At 36.6% G+C, this 16,527-nt stretch overlaps 2 protein-coding genes and 1 pseudogene across 3 annotated transcripts; 2 read left to right on the top strand and 1 right to left on the bottom strand.

Annotated features, from left to right (window-relative positions):
* Nucleotides 1-505: 505 nt before the first annotated feature.
* Nucleotides 506-3,731, top strand: LOC110750752 (12-oxophytodienoate reductase 2-like). The gene is made up of 5 exons (XM_021951114.2): nt 506-624; nt 1,355-1,495; nt 1,622-1,752; nt 1,902-2,078; nt 2,282-3,731. Exons 1-5 carry the CDS (start codon nt 554-556, stop codon nt 2,872-2,874), a joined length of 1,113 nt encoding a protein of 370 aa, XP_021806806.2. The 5' UTR covers nt 506-553; the 3' UTR covers nt 2,875-3,731.
* Nucleotides 3,449-6,624, bottom strand: LOC110750755 (12-oxophytodienoate reductase 2-like). The gene is made up of 5 exons (XM_088252011.1): nt 6,535-6,624; nt 5,967-6,107; nt 5,713-5,843; nt 4,826-4,990; nt 3,449-4,205 (listed from the first exon to the last, which is right to left on the bottom strand). The coding sequence occupies exons 1-5, from the start codon at nt 6,603-6,605 to the stop codon at nt 3,613-3,615; spliced, it is 1,101 nt and encodes a 366-aa protein (XP_088108137.1). The 5' UTR covers nt 6,606-6,624; the 3' UTR covers nt 3,449-3,612.
* A 4,271-nt stretch (nt 6,625-10,895) lies between these two features.
* Nucleotides 10,896-14,874, top strand: LOC110750749 (12-oxophytodienoate reductase 1-like; annotated as a pseudogene). The gene is made up of 6 exons (XR_015835215.1): nt 10,896-10,979; nt 12,202-12,342; nt 12,428-12,558; nt 12,718-12,894; nt 13,133-13,536; nt 14,587-14,874. The product of XR_015835215.1 is annotated as a 12-oxophytodienoate reductase 1-like (transcript).
* The last annotated feature ends 1,653 nt before the right edge of the window (nt 14,875-16,527 follow it).

Raw genomic sequence — 16,527 nt, 5'->3', positions numbered from 1 at the left:
TGAATTCGGGGCAGTTTTAGATTAATAAATATTAAAATTTAATCATATAAGCCTTTAATTACTTTTTCCTTTGGTACCAATTAACTTTTGGTAATGTTATTTGTCTTCACTTAATTGGTGGAGCCCATAAGTTCAATTCACATGAATGACGAGAACGATATATATTTGTGATGAAATTGATACTTAGTTGTGAGTAGCTCATTCTAGTGATGTAAAACTAGTGAAGACAGAAACGAAGTCAAAAATGAGAACCACAACAACAAAGTCACTGCAAACGTAGCCCGAGAATGAGCAACAATATCGATTTGAGAAGATGTATTTGAACATCTTTTAGTTCAGTTTTTGTTTATTCATTAAGCACCACGCAATTGCAAACGTCATCAAACGTCTCAATCATTGCATTAAAAAACTGCGCAGCTTCCAACTGCTGCCATTGGATTTCTAGTTGCTACCAAAATGTATAAATCCCCAATTGGCTTTCCATTCATTTCCAGAGCCAAAAAACCAAAACCCAAACACAAGGACAAAACCCACGTGAATTCTGATAGCTGACATGTCTGCTCAACCTCCCACAATTCCTCTCCTTACCCCTCACAAATTGGGAAAGTTCAACCTTTCTCATAGGTACTTAAATCTCTTCTACATTGCATTAAGCTGAAGAATGTTGGCTTTGTTTTATCTATGTTTTTTTCTAAATTTGTATGTTGGGTCATTTTGTTGGTGCACAAATTTAGCCATGGCATGGTCTGTTCTACTAAAAATGGGATTTAGTCCACTTAGAAGTTAGAAGGAGGTATTTGTGGAAAATACCTGTTGACTAACAAGAATAAGAATTTGAGTCACTTCTTGCATGTTTCTGAAGGCTTTTAACAAATAGGTTCATTCTAACATGACATGTTATACAAAAACCTTTATAGCGGCCTACTTGGAGAGAAAAACTCAAAACTAGCCAATTGTCATTTTCTAATTGGATCTTAGTGGGTTAAAATTTTCTAAGAACCAAAGAGAAAATAACAAGTAGTTGCATAAAGAGGAGTACATATCAAAATGGTGCATTCTTTTCGAGTTTGGGTTGTGAATTGATAATGTCTTGCAACTTCTGGGGTAGTCTCTGTTGATGTCTACATCTGCTAAAAATACTTGTCCTGCTTTCTGTTTTTTGCAGTTGTCAAATTCCTAGCTGCTTGTCTGTGCAGAATAGTAATTTATTCTTATTATTCTTGTGGGGATTCCTTGAAGTTGATAATAATCTGACTATATCTTCATAAGTAAAACATATGAATCTGATAAAAATAAATAAAAATAAAGGACATACATCTCTGTATCTATAATTTATATTCTCCGTGTTTTCCAGAATTGTTTTAGCACCATTGACTAGAATGAGATCATACAACAATGTTCCACAGCCGCATGCCATCTTATATTACTCTCAGAGAACATCTAAAGGGGGTCTTCTCATAGCTGAAGCCAGTGGAGTTTCTGACACAGCTCAAGGGTAATTTTGAGAAGAGAAGCTTTCCGGTTTCTTTTACCATTGGTTTTAATTGAGTACCATACATTTGAGTGTGTACTTTCTTCATTTCAATGTTGGATGACATCTCTATTCCTTTCATATCTGAAGGTTCCCAGATTGTCCTGGTTTATGGACAAGGGAGCAAGTTGAAGCGTGGAAACCGATTGTTGACGCTGTTCATGCAAAAGGCGGAGTTTTCTTCTGTCAGATTTGGCATGCGGGGCGGGTTTCAAACAGCAGTGCGTTTCTGTTATTCACCTTTATGACTTCACTTCTATCATAGAAATACTTATGAGCAATTAGACCACTGAAGCATTAGGAAGCTGACTTTTCAGGAACATATAATCTATTGTGTTCAGATTGTGATTCTGTCTCTCTTTGTTTTCAGGTTTCCAGCCAAATGGGCAGGCTCCAATCTCTTGTACCGACAAGCCACTTACCCCCCAACTACTAGCTAATGGTGTTGACGTTGCTCAATACACACCTCCAAGGCGTTTAAGGACAGATGAGATTCCACAAATTGTCAATTATTTCAGACTTGCTGCAAGGAATGCTATTGAAGCTGGTAACTTATCTTTTAAGTTAAATATAAATCAAAATTTGCAAGAAATCAAAATGGACCATAAATAACTACTCAGCCAAATGTACTTAATAACGAAGATAACGCCAGATTGATGCTTGAATTGTATTTGTTTAGAATATCATATGATTTATAATGTTAAGTTAGTAACATCTTGGCTACATGGAAAATGCTTTTCTGATATCTAGGCTTTGATGGGGTTGAAATTCATGGGGCGCATGGCTACCTGATTGATCAGTTTATGAAAGACCAAGTGAACGATCGAACAGATGAATATGGTGGATCGCTGGAGAATCGTTGCCGGTTTGCTCTGGAAATCGTTGAAGCTGTTGTTAATGAGATAGGAGCAGATAAAGTTGGAATTAGATTATCTCCATTTGCGGACTATATGGAATCAGCGGATTCAGATCCGAAAGCATTAGGCCTTTATATGGCCAAATCCTTGAACAAATATGGGATCCAGTACTGCCATGTGGTTGAGCCAAGAATGAAGACAGTTGGAGACAAAAGTGCAAGCCCTGACAGTCTTCTGCCCATGAGAGAAGCTTTCAAAGGCACCTTCATTGCTGCTGGTGGTTTTGACAGGGAAGATGGGAACAATGCTGTGGCTGAGGGCCATGCAGATCTTATTGTCTATGGACGTTGGTTCTTGGCTAATCCAGATTTGCGAAAAAGATTTGAGCTTAATGCTCCTCTAAATAAGTACAACAGAGATACGTTCTACATATCTGATCCGGTTGTTGGTTACACTGATTATCCATTTCTAGAAACTACCGCTTAAGTTTCCTGCAGCCTATGGAAGCTTGAACACATACTTAGATTTATATACAGTATTAATCTGCTTGAATGTGTATTATTACTATTTTTGCATTGCGTGTATAATTAAATGCAAAGAAAAAAAACGGTGAATAAAAGTTCTCATTAGGTCTGGTATATTATGTTTCTGCGTAGACTAATATATGTATCAAGTGTTCTGTATGCGGTATCCTCACTCAAGAGTCTCGAGTAAAGTGAAGACTAAATGCCACTAGACCAATAAGTAGAATAAAAGTAAATGAGGTTACTCTTGGAAGTGTCAATGTGTGCATTTAAAATATGTTGCTGATATGACATTTTAATTGTCGTAGATTTTAATCCAGTGAAACGCCAGTGAAAAGGGTTAAGAATTAAGATGCAAAGCCAGTGAAAACAAGGAGAATATCTAAGTCCTCTCTTTGGAGTCAGCCAGGACCTAGTGTTGTTAAGTTCCTTTTGTTTCTTGGTTGGGTCATTCCAGTACAGAACAATAAAAAAAACCTAACGCATGGGGAAATGCCAAATGCAAAATCAGATAGCGAAGGAAGTAAGGCCTGGTATATCTGCCAAATGCAAAATCTTAAAAGAATTAGAATCCGGTCTCTTAGAAAGCACCAGCGCCTGCAGTAGAAATAATAACTACATGTTACGGTGAAAGAAAAGTAACAACAAAGCCTACAGGTAGAGTGTTCAAGGCTTCAAGCGTCCGTAGGCTGGAGGAAACTTAAGCAGTGGTTTCAAGAAATGGGTAATCAGTGTAACCAATAACCGGATCAGATAGGTAGAATGTGTCTCTATTGTACTTGTTTAGAGGAGCATTGAGCTCAAATCTTTTTGGCAAATCTGGATTAGCCAAAAACCAACGTCCATAAGCGATGAGATCTGCATGGCCCTCTGCCACAGCTTTGTTCCCATCTTCCCTGTCAAAACCACCAGTAGCAATGAAGGTACCATTGAAAGCCTTTCTCATGGGTACAAGACTGTGGGGGCTTTCACTTTTCTCTCCAACTGTCTCCATTCTTGACTCAGCCATGTGGCAGTACAGAATCCCATATTTGTTCAAGGAATTGGCCATATAAAGGCCTAATGCATTTGGATTTGAATCCCCTGAGTCCATATAGTCATCAAATGGAGATAGTTTAATTCCAACTTTATCTGCTCCTATCTCGTTAACAACAGCTTCAACGACTTCCAAAGGAAATCGACAACGATTCTCTAGAGATCCACCATATTGGTCTGTTCGATCATTCACTTGATCTTTCAAAAACTGATCAAGAAGGTAGCCATGGCCCCCATGAATTTCAACTCCATCAAAGCCTGTATATAGCAGACAAATTATTTCAGTGTACAAGACAAAAGAAATAATGGTTATTTACCATGCAATTGAAACAATGAGAAGATGAGCAGGGGTTAGTAGCTATGGTGGTAGCGGGCTTTTTACCCCACATTCAAGGCCAGAGTTCGAATCGATCCCCTCCCCCTCTGGCCTCATGCATTCAAGCAAAAGAAAGAGAAACAAGGAGAAGATGATAACTGATATATCATATGACTTTTCGAAAATATTATTAATGGATATGCCTAGAAGACTTGTTCATTCCATCCTTCTAATACAACTTTTTGAAAATAAAACTTGGATAACTTTTGCTTGTATGGCTCCAATCCTTTAACACAATACTGTTTTTCACCTCCCTACAGTTAGAAGGGCCCATTACAACACCAATTAATGATTCACAAAATTCAAACAATCATGAAATTCTAAAGCTAAATATGAACCAATCCCTTTTTCTTATGTCGGCTCTCAAAACCACTAAAGCTAAATTGTTGATGTGGAAGGTCAAGAATAACAAATAATATTAATGTGGGAGTTCAAATTCAGTTCAAGCCATTAGCATAAAACTACTTATAGTTGCTCCCTATAACAACTGCAGATAAATTACCAGCTTCAATAGCATTCTTTGCAGCGAGTCTAAAATCATTGACAATTTGTGGAATTTCATCGGTCCTTAATAGCCTTGGAGGTGTGAATTCACTGGCATCAATGCCATTTAATCGTATTGGCTTGTCAGTAGAAGAGATTGGAGCTTGCCCATTTGGTTGATAACCTGTAAACAAGGAAAGATAGAATCACAATCTGACGCCTCAAGACAATAAACAACACAGCCACAGCAGCATACTCTTTCACATAAAGAGGGAATCAGTTGTTGCAAATTGCAATAAAAGTAGGAGTAATGCGGATTATGTAGAAGTTTAAGTTGAGAAGCATCACTGATACTTATGATTTAAGAAAAAGAGTCCTATGCTTTTCCAGGTAGATCAAGATCAATCAATAAAAACACCAATTATGCATGGATATAGTCTGCAGACAATCAAGCATATCCATCTTTCATGTTATTCTACACGTTGGTTTAACATACAATGGTTCCATCAATCAATACCAAGTCCGGATCTTAACATGTCACAATTTGATCGCCATTTGAGCAACGATATCATCAATCATAATCACTCACTTGTTGTGAAGCTTTGCACATGCTATGCTACTTCTGAATTCTTAGTTATTTCAGTGTATTAAACTTCTTCCATAAAAAAAAAGATGCTGAAAACATTGAGATTTCATAATGAATTCAAACATATATCAAATTCTGAGTTATTTTGATATATCAAATTTCTTCCACCTAAAAAAAAAATCATGCTGAAAACATTGAGTTTTCATAATGAATTATGGAAGGTGAATCAGCTTTATGATGCTTCAATGGTCTAATTTTTCACTTATGCTCACAAGTTCTTCTACGATAGTGAGGTAATAAGGCGTATGCCAGAAACGTACCACTATTTGAAACCCTCCCCACATGCCAAATCTGACAGAAGAAGACACCATCTTTAGCATGAACGGCATCAACAATGGGTTTCCATGCTTCCACTTGCTCCTTTGTCCATATACCAGGAGTATCTGGGTACCTTCGCATACGAAAGAAGAAAAAAAATGTCATCAAACATTGAAATGAAAAAAGCACCCTCAAATGTAGCTTAGTTACTTAAAATCAAACGTCAGAACTTGCAAGCTTCTCTACTTCAAATTACCCTTGAGCTGTGTCAGAAACTCCAGTGGCTTCAGCTATGAGAAGACCCCCATTGGATGTTCTCTGAGAGTAATATAAGATGGCATGTGGTTGAGGAACACTGTGGTATGATCTCCATCTAGTCAATGGCGCTAAAACAACTCTGAAAAACACAAAGACATTTTAAATTATAAATACAAGCGCGAGGCTGAGGAACGTTGTCGTTAGGAGAAAAGGGCATGAGCAAGCAGCTGGGAATTTGAAAATTACACAATTGTGAAAGCAAGACAACTAGTTTATCAATTCTAGACATCAACAGAAACAGCCCCAGAATTCCTATTCATTACCCAAACTCACAAAGAATGCAGCAGTTTGCTATATAACTATCAAGCCACCCAAATGACCAAAATACCCAGTAAACCAAATTAGGTTAACTTAAACATAAGCAGCAACTTCATTTTTCTTGTTAGGTATGGCTAACTAATGCACTAACTAACAAAATGACCCAACATACAAATTTAGACAAAAAAAGATAAAGCAAAGGCAACATTCTTCAGCTTAATGCAATGTAGAAAAGATTAAGCAAGTACCTATGAGAAAGATTGAATTTTCCCAATTTGTAAGGGGTAAGGAGAGGGATTGTGGGAGGTTGAGCAGCCATGTCAACTATGGTCTCTGTTCTGGTAATGAATTGAAACCCAATTGGGTCTTTATACGTCCAGTTGGAGCTAAACAACAACAATAATAGCAAATTATGGGCCACCACAACCCCCAACTTCCCTGGAAGATGTGGTACGTTACAAATCACTAGTCTACCCATGTGTCAATAGATTTTTCTTCTGAGTATTACCACATGATATCATATATCACATCAATTAAATCAATGAAGTGTATTTTTATAAAGAAATTTTAATTAACAGTATTTTTTTAAGTGCTAATAAATCATAAAAGAAACGAAAATGTTAAATAAATTGAATTGATGTGGCTGTCTATCTTATCTGCCATATAAAGTAGTATGATAATTTGGTATATAAATGTGATAAGAATAACATTATTCTTTTCTTTTCTTTTTCTTTTTTTAACAAAAAAATATTTGTTGAACATGAAATTTTGTTTGTTTGTATTTTTTAATTATTTACAGTTTAGTAGACTAATGTTTTGCATATTTGTCCCCTTAGATGAATTCGGGCTAGTTTTAGATTAATAAATATTAAAATATAATCATATAAGCTTTTAATTAGTTATATTTTGGTATCAACTAATTTTTGGTCTAGTGTTATTTGTTTTCACTTGATTGGAGGAGCGCTCAGATTCGATTCACATGAATGACGAGAACGATATACATTTGTGATGAAATTGATACTTAATTGTGACTAGCTCATTCTTGTGATGTAAAACCAGATCAATGAAATTGATACTTTCATCACAATTCATTGCCAACACAATTCATTCTAGAAGACAGAAGGGAATTCAAAAATGAGAACCACAACAACAAAGTCACTGCAAACGTAGCCCGAGAATGAGCAACAACATCGATTTGAGAAGATGTTTTAGTGCGCTTTGTTTTTACGTGGGTGCTGATGTATTTGAACATTTGTTTTTCCATTAAGCACCACGCAATTGCAAACGTCATGAAACGTCTCAATCATTGCATTAAAAAACTGCACAGCTTCCAACTGTTGTCATTGGATTTCTAGTTGCTACCAAAATGTATAAATCCCCAATTGGCTTTCCATTCATTTCCAGAGCCACAAAACCAAAACCCAATTGGCTTTCCATTCATTTCACAATGGGAAAGTTCAACCTTTCTCATAGGTACTTAAATCTCTTCTACATTGCATTAAGCTGAAGAATGTTGGCTTCGTTTTATCTAATTTTTCTAAATTTGTATGTTGGGTCATTTTGTTGGTGCACAAATTTAGCCATGGCATGGCCTGTTCTGCTAAAAATGAGATTTAGTCCACTTAGAAGCAGGTATTTGTGGAAAATACCTGTTGGCTAACAAGAATAAGAATTTGAGTCACTTCTTGCGTCTTTCTAAGGGCCATGCAAATCTTATTGTCTATGGACGTTGGTTCTTGGCTAATCCAGATTTGCCAAAAAGATTTGAGCTTAATGCTCCTCTAATTAAGTACAACTGAGATACGTTCTACATATCTGATCCGGTTGTTGGTTACATTGATTATCCATTTCTACAAACCACCGCTTAAGTTTCCTGCAGCCTATATGGAAGCTTGAACACATACTTAGATTTATATTCTGTATTATAATCTGCTTGAATGTGCATTGTTACTATTTTTACATTGCGTGTATAATTAAATACAAAGAAAAAAAAACGGTGAATAAAAGTTCTCATTAGGTCTGGTATATTATGTTTCTGCGTAGACTAATATATGTAGCAAGTGTTCTGTATGCGGTATCCTCACTCAAGAGTCTCGAGTAAAGTGAAGACTAAATGCCACTAGACCAATAAGTAGAATTAAAGTAAATGAGGTTACTCTTGGAAGTGTCAATGTGTGCATTTAAAATATGTTGCTGATATGAAATTTTAATTGTCGTAGATTTTAATCCAGTGAAACGCCAGTGAAAAGGGTTAAGAATTAAGATGCAAAGCCAGTGAAAACAAGGAGAATATCTAAGTCCTCTCTTTGGAGTCAGCCAGGACCTAGTGTTGTTAAGTTCCTTTTGTTTCTTGGTTGGGTCATTCCAGTACAGAACAATAAAAAAAACCTAACACATGGGGAAATGCCAAATGCAAAATCAGATAGCGAAGGAAGTAAGGCCTGGTATATCTGCCAAATGCAAAATCTTAAAAGAATTAGAATCCGGTCTCTTAGAAAGAATTGGATCTCTTAAACACAAATAAGTTTACCTTTTAAAAAAATTGGGCTCTTAAATAGTGTTGAGAATTGAAGATTATCCTATAGTTTAGGGACTGTATAATAGAATATAGGAATGTTATATTATTTGACTTCATGTATATATTCTTTCCTAGCTAGTTAGCTTACTTGTAGGAGTAACCTATGGAATGTATTATATAAACATACACCACGATCAATGAGAATTCATTCTGGTCCAATATATTTTCTTACCAATTTTACAAATAGTATTTGGAAAATTATGATAGTTCATAATCGAATTTAAAATAATCAATGAATTCAACTCTAAACATGACATGGATATTCTTCTGAACACAATAGTTCTTCTTGAATTTTTGTATTATTATTTATCAAAATTATCAAGAACTTTTAAAACTAGATATGGGGTTTTGGCATATTAAGAATTCATAGCCTTCCTTTTGAATACATGAATTAGATTAAATTGTGAGAAACAAAAAATTACAACAGAAAAAGAAAAAAAGAAAAAAAAAAGACAGATAACCTATAAGGAACCAAAAGAAATTTGGGAGCAATCAAGTTACTTTTACAAACCAGTAAAAACCCAGAAAAAAATATCATTGAAAGAAGAAATATGAAGAAATGCGATAATGAAGCAGAGGGAAATGGTGAGAGGTAGAAAAGATGGCGCAGTGAGGTGCGAGGGTGAGACGAGAGAGAACAATTCTAAAAAGATAAAATAATAATAATAATAAAAGACATAAAAGGCAATTTGGAAGAAGAAGAAAAACATTTTCTTTCTATAGGTATATATATGGGCCGTTTACAATATTTGTGCCCCTGAATTCTTAGACTCTTGCCCTTGGGCTAGGGCCAACCCTCCTGGATATCGATATTTTATTTTGTTCATCATAATTATGAGTGTTTTGGGTGTAATTGACATATGGGTTGTGAGGATCAAACACTTTGTATTTTGTTATTTCTTCATTCAATAGTGAAAAATATCCAACACCTCATGGACGTAGCCCAGTACCATGTAGATCTCTTGTGTCTCTTGCTCAATTTTTATTTACAAGATGCAATTCCTAAGCACCATAACTCGTTCTAGGGGAGAACCTACTTGGTCATGTCAAGTTGATTTGAACGGATTGCGGACATTGATCTCGAAGAGGTCATAATGTTGTTGAACCAAATTTAAGCATCAATAGTAATTGCACATTAAAAGTTAATGAACTCTCACAATAGAATTATTTGGCTTGAAGGTGATAAAATCTCTATACCTTTTTAGCCTTTAAATTTCATTAATTACATGTTTACTAATCCGTAATTGGATTAGGAGGAATTGAACTGAGCAGGAGTTGGATTGAGGAGAATTAGATTCCGGATTCATATTGAAGTTGTTTACTAAACCATATGGAATTAGGGTAGAAGTTGTACCAATTACTAAAATATCCTCGTTGTTAGGTTAAAGTAGATGGTAAATTTGGAATTTTGAAAATTGTGTGAGGATATAATGGGTAAAAAAGAATTCCTAATGGGTTAGTTCTCCAGGAATTAGAATACCACCTCCCACCTAAGAAATGAATTCCTCCAAAATCAAAAATTCAATTCCTAATTTTGTGTGGGCCGCACTTACTTTTCAATTTCTTGATGTGAAGTAAACGCATGAATCCTCTATAAGTGGAATTCAACTTCTGATGAGAATTCCAATTCCTGATTAGTAAACACGTCATAAAATACTACAACTTGACACGTTGAATGAAGTAGGAAGGTAGGTTTGCAATATGTCAAATTTGTCATCATCAAAGTCAAATTTGATGTTTTGCGTTAAAGACCAATAGTTTGAAAAGTATAAAACGTGAGAAGTGTTATTTGGTACTTTTAATAAGAACCACGCAATTGCAAATGTCAACATCTCAATAAACTGTTATTGAAAGTAATGAAGATTTTTCCTTTGATAAAAACCAAAAAAAAAAAAAAAAAACTGCACAGCTTCCAACTGTTGTCTTAGGATTTTCTAGTTCCTACCAAATGTTTAAAGCACCAATTGGGTCTTCCATTCATTTCCAGAGCCAAAAAACCAAAACCCAAACACGAGCAAACCCCAAGTGAAGTCTGATAGCTGATATGTCTGCTCAACCTCCCACAATTCCTCTCCTTACCCCTTACAAAATGGGAAAGTTCAACCTTTCTCATAGGTAATCCTTTTTACATAACATTATTGATTAGATATTGCTACAAGGTGAAGAATGTTGGCTTTGTATATCCATTTTTCTAAATTTGTGTCTTGGGTCATTTTGTTGGTGCAAAAATTAGCCATAACATGCCCTGTTCTGCTAAAAATGGGATTTAGCAGGTGTTTGTGGATAATCCCAGTTGGCTAACAAGAAAAAGAATTTGAGTTATTTCTTGTGTCTTACCAAATGAAGAAGTTTTATCTTTTTTCTTATCCTATATCAGCAGTTTCATCCACCATTCATTTTCTTCCCCTTTTAGTTCTTAAATTCAGTCCTAAGTTTATTTGGAGTCTGGACAACATTTATTTGGGTGGTTTGTTCTGTTATGCAGCATCAGCATTTTTTTTATGTCAGTCCTAAATTTCTACAGCTAGGGATTGGTTTAGTTTGATGATTTAGATAGCCCAGTTTTCTTGTGTCTCTCCCCATACTCTTTCAGTATAATTCTATGCTTTTTAATGATAGTAATGCCTCTCTATCTGAGTTTGGGTATTGAATTGATAATATGTTGCAACTTCTAGGGCAGTTTCAAGTGGATGTGTACAGCTACTAAAAATACTTGCCCTGCTTTCAATTTTTCTTTGTTGTCAAATTCCTAGTTGCTTGCCTGTGCCTGTGCATAATAACATTTTATTCTTACTATTCATGTGGGAATGAGATTCTCCTTGAAGTTGATGATAGTCTAACTATATCTTTGTAAGTAAAACATATATGAATCTTATAGAAGTAAATTATACAATAAAAAAAGGTTTTGGGGGGGCGGGGGAGAGGGGGGAGGAACAGAAAATAGCATCTAGGGACTCCAGAACTTGAAAATCTATATATGCATAACTGATGCCTAGACATATGGTTTGATGGTTCCCAATACACCGTGCGGTGTGAAAATGAAAACCGGAAGGATTCATTTTCTTATTTGTCATCAGTTCATAATGGTTTAACTCTTGCTTATTTTTCTTAAATTTTGTTTTGTTTAGCCAGATACGATAATTATTTGCTGGGTAGTTATATTATTCTCTTTCAAACCAGTCACATGTCTTGGAGTTATAGTTCTGATAGTATACTGTGTTCTCCAGAATTGTTTTAGCACCTTTGGTTAGAGAGGGGCCATACAACAACGTTTCTCATCCACACTCCCATATTATGTTACTCTGCATCTATAATTTAAATCTTCCTTCTTTTCCAGAATTGTTTTAGCACCATTGACTAGACAGAGATCATACAACAATATTCCACAGCCGCATGCCATCTTATATTACTCTCAGAGAACATCTCAAGGGGGTCTTCTCATAGCTGAAGCCAGTGGAGTTTCTGACACAGCTCAAGGGTAATTTTAAGAAGAGTAGCTTTCGTTTTCCTTTTACGTTTCTTCATTTCAATGTTGGATGACATCTCTGTTTTAATTTCTGAAGGTATCCAGATATGCCTGGTTTATGGACAAGGGAGCAAGTTGAAGCGTGGAAACCGATTGTTGGCGCTGTTCATGCTAAAGGCGGTGTCTTCTTCTGTCAGATTTGGCATGCCGGGAGGGTTTCAAACAACGGTGCCGTTCTGTTGTTCACCTCTATGACTTCACTTCTATCATAGAAATACTTATGAGCAATTAGACCATTGAAGCATCAGGAAGCATATTCTTCATGAACATAAGTATTGAGTTCAGATTGTGATCCTCTCTCTCTCTCTCTCTCTCTCTTGCTTACAGTTTTTCAGCCAAATGGGAAAGCTCCAATCTCTTGTACCGACAAGCCATTACTCCCCCAAATACTAACTAATGGCGTTGACATTGCTCAATACACACCTCCAAGGAGATTAAAGATAGATGAAATTCCGCAAATTGTCAATGATTTTAGACTTGCTGCAAGGAATGCTATCGAAGCTGGTAACTTATCTTTTAAGTTAAATATAAACCTTGGTGCTAATTTGATGGGGTTTGAAGATGGCAGATTGCTAAAATTTTTAAGAAATCAAAATGGATCATAATTAAGTACTAAGCGAATGTACAAACCAAGATCATGCCAGATTGATTCTTGAATTGTACTCGTTTAGAATATCATATGATTTATAATGTTAAGTTAGTAATTTCTTGGCTACATGGAAAATGCGTTTCTGATATATAGGCTTTGATGGGGTTGAAATTCATGGGGCGAATGGCTACCTTATTGATCAGTTTATGAAAGACCAAGTGAACGATCGAACAGATGAATACGGTGGATCGCTGGAGAACCGTTGCCGGTTCGCTTTGGAAATTGTTGAAGCTGTTGTTAATGAGATAGGAGCAGATAAAGTTGGAATTAGATATCTCCATTTGCGGACTACATGGAATCAGCGGATTCAGATCCGAAAGCATTAGGCCTTTATATGTCCAAATCCTTGAACAAATATGGGATCCTGTACTGCCATGTGGTTGAGCCAAGAATGAAGACAGCTGGAGACAAAAGTGAAACCCCTGACAGTCTTCTGCCCATGAGAGAAGTTTTCAAAGGCACCTTCATTGCTGCTGGTGCTTTTGACAGGGAAGATGGTGTTGTGAATTGAGAACAAACTCAACTCACCCTCCCCTAATGATCTTGTTGTTGATGGACTTTGTGACACACACAAGGATGGATGAATCACACACACACACTTGAGAAACCAACCAAGCACAAAGTGACACAAGTATTTTAGAGGTTCAGCAATTGCCTACATCCTCTTGGTGATCCCCTTGAGAAATTCACTAATGAAAGAATAAGTTACAACTTTGGTTTACAAAGAAACCCCCTTAGAACTCTATTCTCTCCCAAGCTTTCTTTTCTCTCTCACCCCTTTGCTCAACACTTTGATGCACTTGTGAATACTCTCACACACTTGGTGTTTCCCTCCTTGGTGTCTAGACTCTCAAGACCCAACTCAGCTCCTAACTTGAACTGATTGCCCTCTCTCTCTTCCTCCCTTGGTGAGATAACCTCCCTTTGAACACAATAGCTCCCAGCTACTTGACAACTTTGAGATTAACCACACAACTTCTGTCTTGCTTCCTCTTCCCTTTAATACACAAGCCTTTGGACTTAGGAGAAGGCTCCATCTTTTCCTCCCACGTTCTCCCCTTGGTTTCCAGACTTGGACCACAACTTGGGCAGAACAAAGGCTAGGCATTGACAGCTGCAACTTCAGCCACCCTATCTAGAGCCATAGGGTAGGTACTCCTTGAAGCAAGTCAACAAACATCCTTCAATGCTCCCTCAAACCTCCCAACTGATTGCCAACCTTCATTTAACTCAGAAGTGACCCCTAGGGTCCTTGGAAATCGGTGGGAGGCGATAGCCATTGAAAATAGAGTTGGAAACTCGAGGAACAAACAGAAACAGCACCTCTGGGCGACCGGTCGCAAGCACTGGGCGACCGGTCGCTTTTACACAGAGTCTTCAGCATTTCAGATTTTCTTCCTGCGACCGGTCGCCAGCTCCTTGCGACCGGTCGCTCGTCGATTTTTCTAAATACTTCGAATCTGCTTCTAAACGACCGGTCGCTATTCCCTTGCGACCAGTCGCTTCCTGCAACACTTGCATTGTAAATGTGAGCCATTTTACAACAGATGGGAACAATGCTGTGGCTGAGGGTCGTGCAGATCTCGTTGCTTATGGCCGGTTGTTCTTGGCTAATCCAGATTTGCCAAAAAGATTTGAGCTTAATGCTCCTCTAAATAAATACAACAGAGAGACGTTCTACACATCTGATCCGGTTATTGGCTACACTGATTATCCATTTCTTGAAACCACAGCTTAAGTTTCCTGCAGCCTGATAGGCTTTTCAGTACCTGCACAAACAGGGTTAAAACTCCTATAAAACTTGCAAGAATGACAAGGTTATTGTAGTATAAATGATTCTCGCAAGGTCGTTCTCCGCAGGGATTATTAAATAACTCGTAGCAACCAAATTCTAATTAATTATTGTAAAAGAGAAAATTGAGATGTCTGATTTGAAAACCTTAAATTAAAACGAATTTAACTAATAAAAATAAGGCAATATGCAAAATTAAAGCTAAGAGCAAGAGAAACAGTTGTGTTTTTAGAAATCAAATTAAGAAAGCATTAGGGATCCGCCGTCACCTTAACAATTCTATATAGTTCTCCCAATTACTTATAACCTATACATGCATATTTCGAAGGTTAGGTATTCCGAATATATGCCTACTTGGACCCCCAACATAAAGCGTATATCACACATGCAATCCGTCTGTGGTATTCAGATCAAATCTAAACATACATGACTCATTAAGTTCTGTGAAACCTTTTGAAAAACCATGCAACCCTTAAGACGTGGTATTCATCCTAAGTGAACTTGCACATATTAATCACAAGAAGCCTTCGTCAATTTCAGGGACCGACCTCCGACCAAAACTGCATCAAATTACTTTTCTAAACATCCTAATGGTGATCAAGCATCAAGATACTTAGATAGTTTAACCCAGTGATGAATAATTCGAAAACCTGCATGCATATAATCATAAGCAAATTGGATAGAAACTACATATTCTTGCTAAGGCTCGTGGCCTCACCCTAGCAAAAGAGAGTTAGTTACGCATGTTCATAATTAAAACCAAATAAAATATCATTCGAATGAATAAGAATAAAAACACCATGAAGAAGAAGTTCTTCAAAAACCCTAGCAAAGTCGCGTTCAAAAGCCAAAAGAGAAGTCCTAAATTTGTTGTGAAAAAGAACTTAAATACTTCCTAAAACCTAGCTGCCCACAACCTGCTCTTCTATCCCCACAAGGAAACTAAATAAAATAAAATAATGACATGACATAAAATCCAAATTGGACTAGGAGAATCTGCCTCCAATCTGCCTAGCCACGTTTTGGCCTCAAATCTGCTCCAAATCCGGCCCAATACAGCTCGTTTTAAAGATAAAAACGTTCTGAACACTTCTCCAGAAGGCCACGAATCCATCAGAGGTCATCTTGGGCTCCAAAACACAATAAAATCCCAAATCGTCACTATTCCAGCACCGCGCACTGCTCCTTTATTTTATCACCAGAAAATAACCGCTTGGTAGACAAGTCTGAAATTTTGATACGATCAAGCCAAGTGACTCACGAACGTCCTCCAACTGAAATTACTCCAAAATTCGTCCATTTGATTATGTTTTGCTCCAGAGGAAGTCGAAAGTCCTATATTGAAAATATAATTCAAAGTATCAAAATTCTTCCAAAATATTAACCAAAATATATTAAGAATGGGGTTAAATATATAATATGAAATATGCCCATCACAGCCTATGGAAGCTTGAATATATATTCTATATAATCTGGTTGAATATATTGTTACTCTGTATGTATAATTAAATAGAAAAAAGGTCACTAAGAGTTTTCTTAAGGTTTGGTATTTTACGTTTCTGTGTTGAGCCTCAACCAAGAATCTCTAGTAAAGTGGCGAGTAGGCACTAGACCAACTGGTAGTATTTTTTTTTTTTTAAATCAAAGATAAACTTCAATAGTACAATCAAAGACATCAAAAGTACCAATCTGCAGA

The sequence above is a fragment of the Prunus avium genome, chromosome 1 (genome assembly GCF_965620075.1).
Source record: "Prunus avium chromosome 1, drPruAviu1.hap1.1, whole genome shotgun sequence".
Classification (NCBI taxonomy): domain Eukaryota; kingdom Viridiplantae; phylum Streptophyta; class Magnoliopsida; order Rosales; family Rosaceae; genus Prunus; species Prunus avium.
Note: the sequence above shows the minus strand (reverse complement) of the source record. Positions and strands in the feature narration are given on the sequence as shown.

What these genes read in the sequence shown, in the direction of transcription:
- LOC110750752 (XM_021951114.2), top strand. Translation starts at nt 554, where the DNA reads ATGTCTGCTCAACCTCCCACAATTCCTCTCCTTACCCCTCACAAATTG. An exon ending in GTTTCTGACACAGCTCAAGG is followed by an intron (nt 1,496 to 1,621) that starts GTAATTTTGAGA and finishes TCATATCTGAAG; the next exon opens with GTTCCCAGATTGTCCTGGTT. An exon ending in AAGGAATGCTATTGAAGCTG is followed by an intron (nt 2,079 to 2,281) that starts GTAACTTATCTT and finishes TCTGATATCTAG; the next exon opens with GCTTTGATGGGGTTGAAATT.
- LOC110750755 (XM_088252011.1), bottom strand. Translation starts at nt 6,605, where the DNA reads ATGGCTGCTCAACCTCCCACAATCCCTCTCCTTACCCCTTACAAATTG. An exon ending in AAATTCAATCTTTCTCATAG is followed by an intron (nt 6,108 to 6,534) that starts GTACTTGCTTAA and finishes TGTGTTTTTCAG; the next exon opens with AGTTGTTTTAGCGCCATTGA. An exon ending in AAAGAATGCTATTGAAGCTG is followed by an intron (nt 4,206 to 4,825) that starts GTAATTTATCTG and finishes TGCTATATACAG; the next exon opens with GCTTTGATGGAGTTGAAATT.